We start from the raw sequence: 16,098 nt of genomic DNA on the forward strand, positions 1-16,098 counted from the left end.
TTTGGTGGATGTTCATCTTCTTGCATAAAATGCTCCTATAACACACTGAGCAAAAGACTTTCACTCCATTGTTATCGTTCTTTACTTCAAATCTTAATGCCACATTATATTAGGCTCTTAATATACTGGAAATTTACAAAATCTAGAGTTTGGATTTATAACACCTAAAATTTCATATATTCTAACACATACGAAGAGTGAAAGTTTTAAAATTAATTTATAATAATATACACGTGTATGTATAATATAATGGCAACCATTCCATTCAAGGCTGTATTGCCAGGTCCCTAAATTTAAAACAAAGCCTTTCAAGGCAATATGATTTCAGGATAGCCATCAATAAATAGTTTCAACATGATTAATTTTACCATAAACTTTGGTGCCCTTGTCTTGCTCTACATTTCAGTTAATGTACATTTGTTTTGAATTTTAAGCACATGCAAAAATTATAGCATGTTTTTGAATAAGACTTCAATTTGAACCAAACTCCTCATTCCATCTCTCAAGCTCTTCCCATTTACTTTTGTTTAAACTTGGTCTGATCACAGCCATTGCTTTCTTGAAGTCCTCATACCTCAGTCCTCTTACCTGGTAAAACCAAAAAAAATAATTAACCTTAACAACAAAGGAAGATTTTCGCTTAAAAGATTAATAATAGTGCGCAACAAAAAAATTAAAGTGGTTTGAAAACAGCATGCCTGATTTGCCTTGATGGTGAGAATGTTAGAACCCAGCTCTCTAATTGGCATCATTGCAGCTTCTTCACACAAGGCTTGCAGATCACTTCCAGAGTATCCTGTAAACCATGCAAAACAAAAATAATGAATCATATTTGGTGCCCAAATTTTGGACACAATAAAACAAAGAAGAGAGAAAAGGAAAAGAATATTTCAACATATTAATTTCCTTTTCATCGTGACTCAAAATCTATACTTACCTTCGGTTTCTTTTACCAGCATCTCTAGATCTCTACCTGTAACAAAAAAATCGTAAGTTTTTAGTTAAACTAGAGTAGTGTTAGTAATATAATATTACAATAATATTATTATTTATCTTAATTTTATGAAATGTCCGCGTAGAAAGTTAAAAGTGTACAAAACAAATTATAAACTCCCAATTGGTAATTTTTTTGCATGTTCCGCCTTCCGGTGCCTCCAAGAATATGCATATAAAAGTTTAGTATCGAGGGGTAAAAAGAGCACGTCGCTTACTAGGTAAGGAGAACGCTTGACCCTTGAGTTTGTGTTTTAGCAGAAGTTTCCTAACATTTTCATTTGGTAAAGGTACATATATTCTCTTAACCTAGCACAGTAAAAACAAGAAGAGAGTTAGTAAGGAATCATATCAATGCGAAAAAACGATTATTAAGTCAAGAGTGTTGTTATAAACACATTTTCTAACACACATTTTTCTTACAAAATTCGAACTAGATGATCATTTAATTCTAAGTGATAAAACATTCTCCACTTAAAGTCACATCGGCAATATGACATTCTGGAATTATATCATACTTTTAATCCAGTAAAGGACAATGAAGAAATTCTCACCAGTCTCCTAAGAACGGCATCATCCAATTCCTGTGGCTTATTGGTTGCACCTATATTCAGAAGGGAAAGGAAATTTATACAAGTTTAATGAGACTAATAGTTACACGAGCAGAGACTCATCACACATGATAATTACTAGCTTATGACATTTTATGAAATTAAAAAACAAAATCTAAAAAGCAAGCAATTCCAGATTTACAATAGCCACAGTTTAGTTTTTCATCCATCAATAAATAGAGGCCATATTCTCAGGAGGCAGATTACAATGGAAACCATATGTGGGAGATACAACTGAATTTAAAAGTGAAAACAAGATAGGAAAAAGAATCATTCTGTAACGATGTTATAGGTTTGACTCCTCTAAAGTTTACTCCTATCTTTAGAGCAGCCGAGTTCTTCTGGAACAATCCCAAAGCCCATCTAATAATTATAATTGCATTGTACACGTTTAAAAGAAAAATAACATTACATCATTCATACGATCGTTTTCAGAAAAATCATATTATTATGTTTCCCATGAGTTTTTCGAATTCCAGCATTCCCTAGAAGAGAATTTTAACCACATAAAGTCATTTGTCAAAGGGGAACAAAGATGAGAGAGCAACTGCAGCTATCCCAAAATAGATTAACAAGAGCACTGTTCATGGTAGACATGCTGATCTAAAGTCTAAACCATGTTCATTACAGATAGAGAATGATTAATATCAGATGTAATGCTTACCAATTACAATCACAATGTCATCAGGATTGGATGTCACCCCATCAAACTGGATAAGGAATTCAGATTTTAATCGTCTGCTGGCCTCATTTTCATTTGTCGTCCTTGTTGACATTATACTATCAATCTGTTGTCAGATAAAAAAGAACATTAATATCATTTGAATGAAGTGGAGAAAATTTAGACACGAAGCATTCAACCTTTTCTTTCTGTTTAGTAAATCCATCTATTTAACTAATTAAACACAAGATAGCATAAAATTACAATGCAGATATCGTAAGTGACTAGATTTAGGACAATTGATGATAGTGCTTGTCAAATTATATTGGTCTTGTGGAAATGATTAAAAATCTGGATAGACATGTTTGACAGAAATAATCTTACTGACATTCAAAAAAGACGCTGGAGTAGTGTACATTTTTCAACAGTCTTCATAAATATTTAAGTAATCTACCTTTTTTTTTTGGTGGTGCAGTCATATACCTATTTTAATTAGAAGATGAAAACACCCAAGAAGTTTATCAAAAGAGATCCTTAGCCACCCCATTTTTACATCTACGTTCTTAAAAATTATAGTCCAATAATCAATTAGAGTTGCACTCCAAACCAAGCATTAAACAAAAAATCATTTAATACAAGGGTTCTGTTCATCATATAGTTATTGAAGAACGTCCTCAAAGAATTATAGTTTTCATGACTTGTTGCCAAATTTATAGCAGGAGTAGGGGGTGGGGGTCCTTTCTATATAGATGAGAGAGATACCTCATCAATGAAAATTACAGATGGCTGTCTCGATACAGCTACCAAGAATAGTGTCCGTACAAGCTTTTCAGCTTCACCCACCTATTGAGTAGTGAGTACAAGTTAACCATGGTTACACTTCTTAAGTCTTAAAATGAAATGAAACTCAACACAAACAAGTTAGGGTATATAGATAAAAAAAGTACCCATTTTGACGTCAAGGAAGCTGCCGTGACATTAAAAAATGTTGCTTCTGATTCTGAAGCCACTGCTTTGGCAAGCATGGTCTTACCATTACCAGGCGGACCAAAGAGAAGCAAACCTAAAATGAAAAGGTTCATCAGTTTCAACATTTTGCATTTTCATTCTACAATTTAGATCATTGTCTATTACATAACCCAAAGAGACAAGGTTCCAAGGCAATACCTCTAGCTGGTCTTCGAAGACCAGTGAACAAGTCTCTTCTCTTTGTTGGCAAAATAACCATCTCCATTAAAGCTTGCTTTGCCTTTTCCAGGCCACCTGGATTTCGATAATAAGAATCAAACAAATGGTAACACATAAAAGTAAAAAGCAGATGTGCATCACATCTTACCAACATCGTCCCATCGAACAGAAGGACTTCTATCTACAATGGCAGTGTTAATCATTTCAACCAGTTTCGTATCATAATTTTCACCAGATGTTTGACTAGGTTTCGGGCTTTGAACTTTATTCACCTCATCTTTTCTTTGAGGATTCTTTTGTAGCACTTTTTTTGTAGTATTTGATAGTTTAGTTGGAACTGCAGCAGTTTGTGCACGGTTTGAGGTGCTCTACAAACATTTTTGGAGAAAAAGGAATATTAATGGCTCATGTAATCATAAAACCAGTACCCAATAATGTTCAGTGAAACGTACAGTGCATATTTAAGTACGATGAAAAACAACACAATATGTTTTAAGAAGCACTGATTTTGTTGAAGCCAAAACGAGGAAAAGAAAAAACCCTGTACTTACAGTTTACAGAGAACATAGCATACCTGATTGGCAAATGAGCTACCTGGAATGGAAAAAGAGGAATAGGAACAAATGAGGATGACGAAAAACAACAAGAATTCTCGTAAAAGTCAAAACGGAATTCAAAAAGGAGACAGTTGCTGAAACAGATGCAAACCTGCTCGTCTACTGAGAGCCTGCAATCTCTCAGAAACTTGTCCCTGCCATTTTGATATCTTTTGACGATATGATTGTACTTTCTGTTTCTCACTGTCACACACAAGATTATGGATTCTAGTAAGTAACCAACAAAAACATAAGATCATAGGAATCTTCCTTTGTCATCAAGTTACTAAGGAACAGTGTAAATGAAGTGAGTGTACTATATCTAAGCTGTCACATAGCCAAAGGCTGTCCCTTATGATTAACTCACTGAATTCGGGTGCAATTTGGAAACTGAAAAGATGCAGCAAAACAAGAATGGGGAATGCAAGATACCGAATATCAGAAATCTGCTATTATAACTAAGACCGAAATTGGATTAACTTTTAGCTTATGAAAGCTTCTCAATTAAAATAAATTTATGGTTCTTCACTTACAAAAAATTACAAACTTACATACGTTTATGGAGAGAAGAATGAAGATACATGAGAATGCTTCCAAAAATAGAGAGATTTTAACTTGTACAGGAAGCTATCGTTTAAAAAACTCATTATTGCAAGATTATTTTTATATTTCTGTTTCCATAAGTTCTTATTGAGAAGCTTAATCTAAACTAGCTCCAAGTCTTCAATTGACAGTAATTAAGGTTTAGCAATGCTATTATTCAACTTTGATTTTGGATTAGTAGCGAATTTGACAAAATCACCATGATCATGAGATTTTATCGATGCTCCAAAGTATAGCTTTTGTCAAAACCACTATGGCACACTGTGAATTCATCAAACTCAACGTTAATCCAAACATACTCTAACACGACAACATCCTAGCTAGCACCAAACTAAGGACAACCAGTATAGCTTTTGTAAAAACCACTATGGCGCAATGTGATTTCGTCAAACTCATTGTTAATCCAAACATACTCTAACAAGATAACATCCTAGCTAGCACCAAACTAAGAACAACTCTAAGAGATTAAAACACTAATTTTTTTGTGCAATTCAAAAATCATAAAATTTCACATTCGTCCTAACAAGATTAATGCTTTTGCCAACAACACAAATATTAAATCAAAAATTCAATAACCCCATATACCATTTTTCTCCCCTTCAACTAATCAATGAAAAAAGACAAATAATCAATAACCCACATAAACAAATCATTCAAATTTCAAATTTTTCATCAATCATATTAAAAACCCATCATTAATATAGCAGAAACCTCACCTGGGAGTGATGAATGAAGGAACAGGAGTAGAACTAGCTTCGAGAAGGATCCTATGAGCATTCCTGTAGTGAAGAATAGCGTCATCAACCAAACCCCATTCTTCAGCCCTAACAGCTTTATCGATCTCTTGTGTTGCTAAATCGTAGTAGCCTTTCAGCTTATACGCGACGCGTTCGTTTGAAACCGAAGAAGAAGGAGAAGAAGGTGAAGCTTCCATTGAAGAAGCACTGAAATTGGTTTGAGAAGAAGAAGATGAAGAAGATTGAGGAGAGAAAACAGAGTTAAAGGAATCAATGATTCCCTGCAAAAAACTCATCGATCACAATAACAAACGCGATTTTCATCATAAAAGTGATTATGCAAAAGGAAATTTCTACTTTGCAATTAAAATTAAAATTAATAAAATATATTTATTTTATAATCGAATAATTTGAGATTTATCATAGATTTGGTATGTAAGAAATTTTATTTTATTTTTAAGAATGGTATGTAAGAAGACTTTAAAAGATAAAATAATTTTTTATATAATTTTAATATTTGGTCCGTTTGTTGTGGATTTTAAAAAATGGATTTGCCTTTGTATTTTTAAAATTGTATTTTTTTTTTTGAAAATTTACTAAAAAATTAGTAGAAGTTATTTTAAACTTATTTGCTATAAATTCAAAATGAGATTTTGACATTGATTAACTTAAATATTTATTGGTAAAGATTACACATAACAAAAATCACATATTTTTTCTTTAAAAAAAAAATCATCTTTTAAAAGCTATTTTTTGGAAGATTTATATTTTGATTTGTGGGTATTTTGAATTGAATAGAATTACAAGTATATATATTTTGGTATCCTCCTTTTATAGGAGAAGAGACCTTGATATCTAATATTTAATCTATTTAATTGGTGAAAATTTTGGTATGAAATATAATAGAAGATCTCATCAATAATAAAAAAAAAAAACCGGGAAATGTATCAATTGATTAAGGTGGGAGGGAGAGGCTCACATGTGGTCTATACTATATCAGCAATGATAAGTGAACACAAAAAAACCCAACACAATACAGACACCACCGTATTTTTATACGGTATTTTCCAATTTTTCACTTTTTCTGTTTTCTTTCCTGTTACTGTATCTTTCTCTCACTCCCTTCACCGGTAGTTTCTCCCTCATAGCTCTCACTTCATCTTCAACCCTTCAACAATGAAATCCACCGGAAAAAGCCACAAATCCATCGCCGGAAAATTCTCCTCGGCGTCGGAATCTCGCAAAGGTCACCGACACCGTCACCGCCGCGGTTACCGTTTGATTGTGGTGGTTGTGTTGGAGTTTCCTTAATCTAGATTTAGACTTATGTTTATGTGATTTTGTATATGGTTTTGTAAATCAATCAGTGATATAAAGGTAGTTTAAGTTTTCATGACTATTCAATTTGTTATGGTGATTATGAACGGCGGTGCTCTCTCTCACTGGTCGTGGTGATTGACGAGCTGGAGAAGAAGAGTTGCGATTCGGTGGTGGATTAGGACGGCGGGGTGGTGACTGATGTGACGGCCGGCAATGGTGGCGGTAAGGTCTGAACTGTGTTTACTGTTCAGAGATGGGGGAGAAAGAGAGAGGAAGACGATAAGAGAGAAGAGGTTGCAGCTGAAAAATCAATTCTGCCCCTAGATTTTGATGGAAATTACGAGTTTGCCCCTGCTGTCGTATTTGTGTCTAAAAAAGTGTGTTTATATATCATTTCTCATACTATATATCGTTAACAAAAGCAGTGAAATGCAATGTCCATGCGTCAATTTTTAAGGAGCAAGGATGATATGGGGTTGGTATGTGTCTTAGCAAGGAATGAGAGGAGATCATTGTGGTGAAGACAACTTGGTATACCCAACGAGGCGGAAGCAAGGGTTTTAAAAGAAGCAATAAACTGGCTTAGTAATTTGAAGTTTCCTTCTGTGTCTATCGAATTTGATCGTAAGCAAGTGTCTGGCGACATCTCTTGCAATCTCAACACCGATTCTATGTTCAACACTATTCTGAATGGCTGCAAAACTTCACTTCTAAATCATCAAAACTTTAAGATAAGTTTCATCAGGAGACAAACAAATAATGATGTCCACTTGTTAGTCAAGGCGTCATTATCTTATGCTATCTTGATTATATGCCATCTTGTATTACAACTGTTGTTATTAATGAAATGCGTTGAGTTTGTTTTCATAAAAAATAAAATAATCATCAAACAGACAATTATAAAACAACCTATACCAAGTTAATGAAATAGAGAAAATTATAATGAATAAAAACATAATTGCATAAATCATTAAAAAAGTTTACAAAAGAGAAATTACAATCATTTGAGGATGATAGTGAATTCTTTGCAACACTCACATATCAATTTACTCTAATGACTCTAAAACTCTAAGACTTAGCTATGATGTTTTCGAAGTGAAATGGATGAAAGTATGAGATGAATAAAAATAATTTGAATCTCTAAGACGGTGTCTAGGGTTGATTGGACACTGATGCCTCCAATTTTTATTCTATTTAGCACGACACATCGCACCACTAGCACACTTGCAAATGAAGGCTTGTTATCCTTTTACAGTACAAGTCATTTCTTATCCTTTAGTGCTATTTTGGTTTTTCCCGTGTGATGGGATAGTAATGCCTGAAGAGGGTCGAACCATTTCAAAGATAACCTTTGAAGAGCAAATTCCACATTCCCAACCTATTTAAGCAAAGTAGTGCATGTTGATCTCAATGTGATTCAGAAAGTATTGGAAGTTAGCGCCACATGTATTGATGTTGAAGAAGAAGGAGGAGGAGGAGGAGGAGGAGGGGGGGTGCAATTCCAAATTATGTTGTTTTTCTTAGTTTTTTTGTTTAGTTGTGTTCTCTCATTTTGTTTTTTCTTTTATTTTTGCTTTATTGATTTTCCTTGTTTTTTTCTCTTTCTATGTGTAGGGTTTGTCTCTCCTATCTCTAGATATAATTTGTTTTCTTTTTTAATAGATTATATTTTGAGTATGCATGGAGATGATTCTTGTTCTAAAGAGACTTAACACTCATGGATGGATAATACTTGAAGAGCTTGGAGCTAAAGAAACTAAGAAAATTGGATTGTTGGAAAAAGGTTGAGTTTGAAAGAAATTAGAGTTAAATATTAGTAACAAAAATAACCTCAAATATTAGTAACAAAAATAATATATACTCTAAACACATAAACTACTATAAGTATACAATATCTTAAGTTGTAGCACAAAAAGATTGAACCCACTGGAAGTGTGGTGCTGTTACTCTGTGCAACTTTTCTATGTGAAAATTTGTTTGTTAAAAAAAAGAAAAGAAATCATTTAATGGTTTCAACCGTTAAAATTAAAGTTTAAAAACCATAAAGATACTTGCAAATCCCGAATATAAAATGCATGATTAAGAACATGACTTATTTAAGAATAGAGATTTGAAAAGTAATAGAAAGTTACAATTTCGTACGACTTTTCCTGAGACCAAGTGGTCATAAGGCGTTTCTCAACACAAGCATCATGGTTAACTTAAGGGCACAACTCTCTCGAGGTTTGCGATTGTCAAATTAACCATAAAACAATGTTAAGGTCAGATCTTCATCCCTTTCATTAATTAGAAAGGTTAAGTCGTTTTCCTATCACAAAAAAATCTATAGGTCATCTTGATATGTGGTGAATCACAGTGATTTGCACAACAAGTTATTGCTTTAACAGATTTTAATCAAAATTATTTAGTTAATTAGTTGCATTTAGTTACAACTGGTTAACTAAAGTAGAAGGTTAGTTAGAGTATTACACATTCATGTTGCTATAAATGCATGTTGAGATTTCCTCTCAGTTCAGTTTAATGATTTCCTCTCAATTCAGTTTGTTTGTCATAAACGTGGCTAAAAGCTGTTTACTTTTAGGGAAATTTCAATTTTCTAGTAGTGTTAGTCAATTTATATACGATTATGTGTCCCTAGCACTCCTCTGGTTTATATACCTGTGATGGTTGTGGACAACATGCATGGAGGCCGAAGAAGGACTTGGAGAATTGATCCTTCACATTTAGATTTAGGTAATGATATTTTTTCAAAGACAACTATTAGTGGTTAATTTGTTAAGAGATAAAGAATAAATAATAGAGATCGAACAATAATATTCCTCTTCCTTAATACTCTAATGGAGTTAATTAGGAAGATTATTATAATTAAATATCTAATAAAACTTCTCCTTAAAAAAAAAAAATCTAATAACACTTCAAAACTTTAAAATTTACAATAGTTTTATTTTTATTTTCTTTCCACCGATATGATTTTAAGAAATTCACTTGTGCATCTACTTTCTCCGTTCTTATATAGATAAGCAAGTCCTCTTTGTATTTTTTCATATTTTTTTTGAAGGAGTATTTTGCATATTTATTTTTTCATATTTTTTTTGAAGGAGTATTTTGCATATTTTTTGAAAGAAGAATGTTAAACAGTGCTCTTGGGGCATTGATTAAGCAACCAAAACTATTAACTTTTTATAAAAAAATGTGCAATTATCACTTAATCAAAAGTCAAAACTTATATTTTTAAGACAAATTTTTTATTTATAGATTCCTTAAGCATTGCCCTGAGGGCACGGGTTAGCAAGACCCTTTTTAAAAAAAGTTGTTAGTGCAATTGATGTGTCTATTTTGTGTGTAAATATTACCAAATTGTCTTTTGTTTGTATGTGTATTAAATTTGACTTTTCATATTTAAATTTGAATTTGAATTTTCATTAGAAAAACTGAAAACTTACTGCCTTCTTTCCTGAATATATGAGCCTTTTGTCAAAATTACGGATATTAAGAAAGTTGGTAGTAGTATTAAATTTGTATATAATTACTACTCTCTCCATCTTACAATTATTGTCTCTTAAACATATTTTTTTCTCAAAATAATTGTCACTTTACACTACCAATGCAACATTTATTATTTTTTTCCATTATTATATCCTTATTTATTGAATTTCATCCAACTTTAACTACTCCACTAACTACAATTAATATGAGTATTTTAGTAAATGACCCTCCGTTTCAAAATACATGTCCAAGTCAACCGCTTCACACATGCCAATGCATAATTTTGACTGTTAATATCTTTAATTATCTAAAGTAAAAAATTATAAAAATTTAATATTTTGAAAATATTTGTCGAGACAAATCAAACAACATCTTACATGCTAATATTTGTATTTATAGATTAGTTAAAAAAATATGGTCAAAGTAAGTCAAGTGAATAGTGCACATTGCAAAAAATGGACATGTATTTTGAAACGGAGGGAGTACCAACTTTACCATTGAAATCAACACAATTAATCATTTCTTTAATAATCATGCACAAACCTTAAACGACTAATATTGTGAGACGGAGGGAGTATTGTTTTATAATTTTATCCTTAAGACAGATAGAGTTGATTTATGTTTTCAACATAATATTTATTGTTGATTCAACATAATATGTATTGTTGATTGAAGAAAAAGATGCAAAATAAATAAGGGTTTGTTGGTAAAGAAATAATTAATGTACTTAAAAATACCAAAAGAATCTTATAAAAAATGACAATTTTTTTCTCCTTAAAAATGTCTTATAGTTACGGACGAAAGTAGTAAAACTAAACTAATTAATTACAAGCTTAATAATTAGATTTGTGAGAAAAGTTCCAACAAAGCTGATAGAATAATTAATGCTTCGTGAGAAAGTTTGACGCGCAAGCTGATGTGAAGGATTTTGGAAGTGTAAGTGCAAAATCTATAAGTTTAAGGTGCAAAATAAATAATTCAGGGTGGTCATAATGCAAAAAATAAAGATTACTGGTGCAAATTTTCAAAATCCAGGGTGTGCAGGTGCACACCACACTCGATCCACCCCTGATTTTAAAAAAAGTTAACAGTATTAATTAGAGGTATGTTTAAGAAAAAATAATAATAAATGTATCTAGTATTTTGAAAAGAGATTTATATTTAAAGACAAATTTTTAATTAAAGAGGTGTTTATATATAAAGACGGGGAATATTTGCTTGCGAAATTGTGGCTATGGTCGCGTCAAAATAAAAAAAAAATTGTGGTTATGGTTGCGTAAAAAAAAATTGTGGCTATGGTTGTGGTTGTGGCTGTGGCCAAAACGCAACCAATTTTTCTCGATATGTCTTAATTATTGCTTGTTTTTGGTGAAGACGTGTGTGGGATAAATTATTTTTGCCGTATACTGAGATAGAAATTTCGTAATGAAGCAGAAAAATTATTTTACACAAGTATAATAAAATAGGGAACAACAAGTTTTAGGAAAAAAAATCAAATCAAATGCTTCTAATTATTATGGTTTTCTTCTGTTTTGTCTGTAATTACTCTTGAGTCTTAACTAACACTCTTTATGGGTAACAAAAAAAATTTAACACTCTTTATGTGAATGTGAAGCTCTTTTGGTTTTATATAATTTATTTTATATTCTTCGAAAAAAAATTATGTTTTCCTTCAAAAAAAAAATGTTGGATTATGATCAAACTCTTGAAGCCATAAATTTGACACTTTTAGACAAAATTGATTATCATGTATTCCATCCGTCTAAATTATATGTCATTTTAACAAAATTTGTTTGTCCTAAATTATATATCATTTTACAATATCAACTAAACTAATCAATAATGATTATTTTTCCATTATGCAAAAAAAAAGGTAACGTTTACTCCTATACATTTTCTTTCATGAATAGTTGAATACCCTTAAATTAATTACTCTTGATTCTACCAACTTACTTACTTTTAATACTCTCTCATAACAAATAACGACACAAATGAAATTTAGTTTCCAACACACTTGAAAATTGTTCAATGTTTCTTAACAAAAGGACAAAAAAACCATTTTTTATTTCTTTTGAAAAAGACGTACTATTTATCACTTTATTTTTTTTTTAATTTGTTTTTCATACCACTAATGAAGAATATTTTTGTAAAATAACTCATACAATAAATCTATAAGGCCCACTTTACTATATATACGTTTATATCATTCAGAAAATTAAGGTGTGGAAGAGCCACAAGCCATGGACTACCAAAAGCTTTTGATACTAATTTCCTTTGTCAGTGCAAGCATCCTCATCTTGATTCTTAGAAAATTAAACCAAACCCAAAATTCTACAAAACTTCCACCAGGGCCAAAGCCACTTCCCATCATAGGAAACATCTTACAACTTGGCAAAAACCCACACAAGACACTCACAAATCTCTCAAAAACCTATGGACCAATTATGACACTAAAACTAGGAACAATAACAACCATAGTAATTTCATCACCACAACTAGCCAAACAAGTTTTACATGAAAATTCTCAAATCTTCTCTAATAGAACTGTCCCACATGCAGTACATGCACTTGATCATTACAAATTCTCATTTGGGTGGCTTCCAACATTAGCTTTGTGGAAGAAACTTAGGAAAATTTGTGCTACAAAAGTATTTTCTCCAAAAATGCTTGACTCAACAAAAAATATTCGCCAAAAAAAGTTGCAAGAATTATTGGCTTACGTGAATGATAAATGTAACAAAGGTGAAGCTTTTGATATTGGTGAGGCTGTTTTTACAACTGTCCTTAATTCAATTTCAAACACTTTCTTCTCTATGGATTTGGCTCATTCAACACAAGATGAAAAATCTCAAGTGTTTGAGAACATTCTGAGAGGTTTATCGGAACTTTCTGGGAAGTCTAATATTGCTGATTTCTTTCCGATTCTTCGTCCTTTAGACCCACAACGATTGTATGCAAAGATGGCCATTCATCTTGGGAGTTTGTTTGAGATTATTGGCGGAATCATTGAAGAAAGAAGAGCTTCCAAGACTGATTCTGATCAAGTTTGCAATGATGTGTTAGATTCACTTCTTAACAATGATGGAGAAACTATTTCCGATCAGTTGAGTCCCAAGGAGATGTTTCATCTACTTCCGGTTAGTGTTATTTTCTCATAATTTTTTAATCTTTTTTTCTAGGTAAGGATTTATTAGGGTTCTTCCGTAAAGTTCAACCAAAACCTCACTTTCACGGTAAAAGATTCTAGTTAAGCATAAGTTCAATTAAGCTTGTAAACATACGTGTTTAAGATCCAATATATCGAGTTAAAAAAGGACCATTATACAATATCATATAAATTTTAAAAAAAAAATATGTAGGGACCAAAACCTATAATTGCATGCTAATATATTTTCTTTTTAAAAGTTCGAGGGAACCGTGACTTCTGCTGGTCCCCTTCTAGCTCCATTCCTAATTACAATTATAAGCAAAAAAATTGTTGTAAAATGAATGCCACTTTCAGTTTTCAATGCAATAATAACATTTTCTTTTCAATTGTACCATTCAATTAATACTATATACACTACTTCCAAAGTATTATTTTTTCTTTAATAAAAAACAAACCAATAGTGATTAGAATAATTTGGTAAAATAACATATCTCTTTCTTTTAATTAATGTATTTCTTAATATGTGTGTAAAAACCTTAAACGACATTCATTTTGAAATGGATGAAGTATTTTATATTCGTTCAATTAATGAAGTATACGATCTTTATCGTAAATCACATACATCATTTAATAAATAAATCTAAAATATTGATTTTCGCTTATAATAGTGACCGGGTTACATGTGTTATCTGCATTGAAAATTGAAGGCATTTTTGGAAAGAAAATGCCAGCTCAAAAGAGCTGAGAGGAGTTGTTTTCTTTATATATAGTATAAACATAACAAGATAATCAATAATTCGAATAAACCAACTACTTTTAGCCAATTTTATTTTAAAAAAATAAACAATATTCATTCATTCAAATTGATAGAGTACATTGATACTGTACACATTCAAAGTCGCTAAAAATTAAAAGGATGAATTTGCAACATATACGAGTATATTCAAATATCCGGAATACTCATGTTTGCAGATCATTTGTATGTGACACCAATGTCATTGATTGAATGTGCACTTACTCAAAACTAATCTTTCAACATAAATCAAATAAACACCGCACAAAGACGTGAAATAAAAACAAACAGAGTCATACAAAACGGACGAAATCACACAAATAAATGAAATAAGATTGAAAATATGTGAAAATCACTTATTTAACTAAAAAAACAAAACAATTCGAAAGAATGATTATATGTCAAAACTGACCCTAAATCCCTGCCCAATAGATAAAAAGAAGAAAAGTAATGACGACTAGAGTTTTGAAAAGGAAATGAGAGAGAACATTAAAAAGATATGTCTCAGCCTCAATGTTTTTATTTTAACTTAATTAGAATATTAATTTTATTACTATTAGTTTCTTTACGTTTCAGTATTAATTTCACTAACTATTTTTGCTACTTGTTTTTTTTTGGTACAAAATTTTTGCTACTTGTTAATTAATTCAATAAAAAAAACAAGTCACACAAATACATTTAATAATTATCTTGTATCGTTTGATATTGTAATACTAATCGAATTTAAAAGACCTCTAGTTATTTTGCATTTTGTTGTCAATTTTGAAAAGATATTGCATCAAATTTTGCATTAGACATAATAACCATTTGTTGGACGGGGCCCTAAGAGTACATCCAAAATAAATAATAAATGCAATTAGTATACTTTACTGAATCCAGAAATGATGTTTTGTTAGGATTTATTTGCTGCTGGGATTGACACAACTTCAAGCACAATTGAATGGACCATGGCAGAGCTACTACGTAACCCTAGCAATATGACAAAAGCAAGAACAGAATTATCTAAAGCTATTGGCAAAGATGAAATAGTTGAAGAATCAGATATTTCTAAGCTGCCTTTCTTACAAGCAGTTGTGAAGGAAACCTTTCGATTGCATCCACCAGCTCCATTATTGGTACCCCACAAATGTGATGAAAGTGTGAACATATTAGGCTTCAATGTGCCAAAAAATGCACAAGTAATAGTTAATGTATGGGCTATGGGAAGAGATCCAACCATTTGGAAAAATCCAAATATGTTCATGCCTGAAAGATTTTTGGAGTGTGACATTAATTATAAGGGCAACCATTTTGAGCTTATACCCTTTGGAGCTGGCAAAAGAATTTGTCCAGGATTGTCATTAGCTCATAGGAGTGTGCACTTAATCGTGGCATCCCTTCTACACAACTTTGAATGGATACTTGCGGATGGGCTAAAGTCAGAACAGATGAATATGGAGGAGCGATTTGGGTTATCCTTAAAGAGGGTCCAACCTCTTCGAGTTCAAGCTACTTCAATCAAGCATGGTTAATTATATACAAGAGTAATGCTCCTCATGATATATGTATATATAAGTTTTTTTTAATAAATATAAATATATGTATACATAAGTTAAAAGTTATATATTGGAATAATGTTAGTAATACACTCTTCGACGCATATTTTTCAATCCATTCTCTTTGATTTGTTAAAAGTTATATGAGTCCCACTAAATGTATATGAGACTCGCCTAATTTAGCGGGATTTATGTGAATTCCAACTAAAATTTAAATCTCTTACAACAGCTACAATATGAATTAACGTGTTTGAATTAGAGTTGCAATCTTGGTTCATCAACAATTTCTTCTTTTTTGTGTTTTTTTTTTTAATTTTTTTTTGAGCATATGCATCAAACCCAAAAATTGAACACCCAAAAGATGAAATGCATTTTGAGTTTTAGTTCTTGCATATGTATCGATTCTTTTTGGTTCAAGCAATTACAA

The 16,098-nt window shown here is 31.5% G+C and overlaps 2 protein-coding genes across 2 annotated transcripts; one reads left to right on the top strand and one right to left on the bottom strand.

Annotated features, from left to right (window-relative positions):
- Positions 1-189: 189 nt before the first annotated feature.
- LOC146908490 (AAA-type ATPase family protein) lies at positions 190-5,689 on the bottom strand. Its single transcript, XM_085722582.1, has 13 exons — positions 5,369-5,689; positions 4,162-4,253; positions 4,028-4,047; positions 3,602-3,821; positions 3,433-3,528; positions 3,213-3,328; positions 3,028-3,108; positions 2,269-2,392; positions 1,548-1,597; positions 1,212-1,302; positions 938-973; positions 699-796; positions 190-588 (listed from the first exon to the last, which is right to left on the bottom strand). The coding sequence occupies exons 1-13, from the start codon at positions 5,683-5,685 to the stop codon at positions 472-474; spliced, it is 1,458 nt and encodes a 485-aa protein (XP_085578708.1). The 5' UTR covers positions 5,686-5,689; the 3' UTR covers positions 190-471.
- A 6,723-nt stretch (positions 5,690-12,412) lies between these two features.
- On the top strand, positions 12,413-15,809 carry LOC146908491 (cytochrome P450 76T24-like). Its single transcript, XM_085730051.1, has 2 exons — positions 12,413-13,332; positions 15,033-15,809. The coding sequence occupies exons 1-2, from the start codon at positions 12,436-12,438 to the stop codon at positions 15,645-15,647; spliced, it is 1,512 nt and encodes a 503-aa protein (XP_085586177.1). The 5' UTR covers positions 12,413-12,435; the 3' UTR covers positions 15,648-15,809.
- Positions 15,810-16,098: the final 289 nt, after the last annotated feature.

Source organism: Medicago sativa, chromosome 7 (genome assembly GCF_051527215.1).
Source record: "Medicago sativa cultivar Bolivia chromosome 7, Bolivia_mono, whole genome shotgun sequence".
In the NCBI taxonomy this organism is placed as follows: Eukaryota; Viridiplantae; Streptophyta; class Magnoliopsida; order Fabales; family Fabaceae; genus Medicago; species Medicago sativa.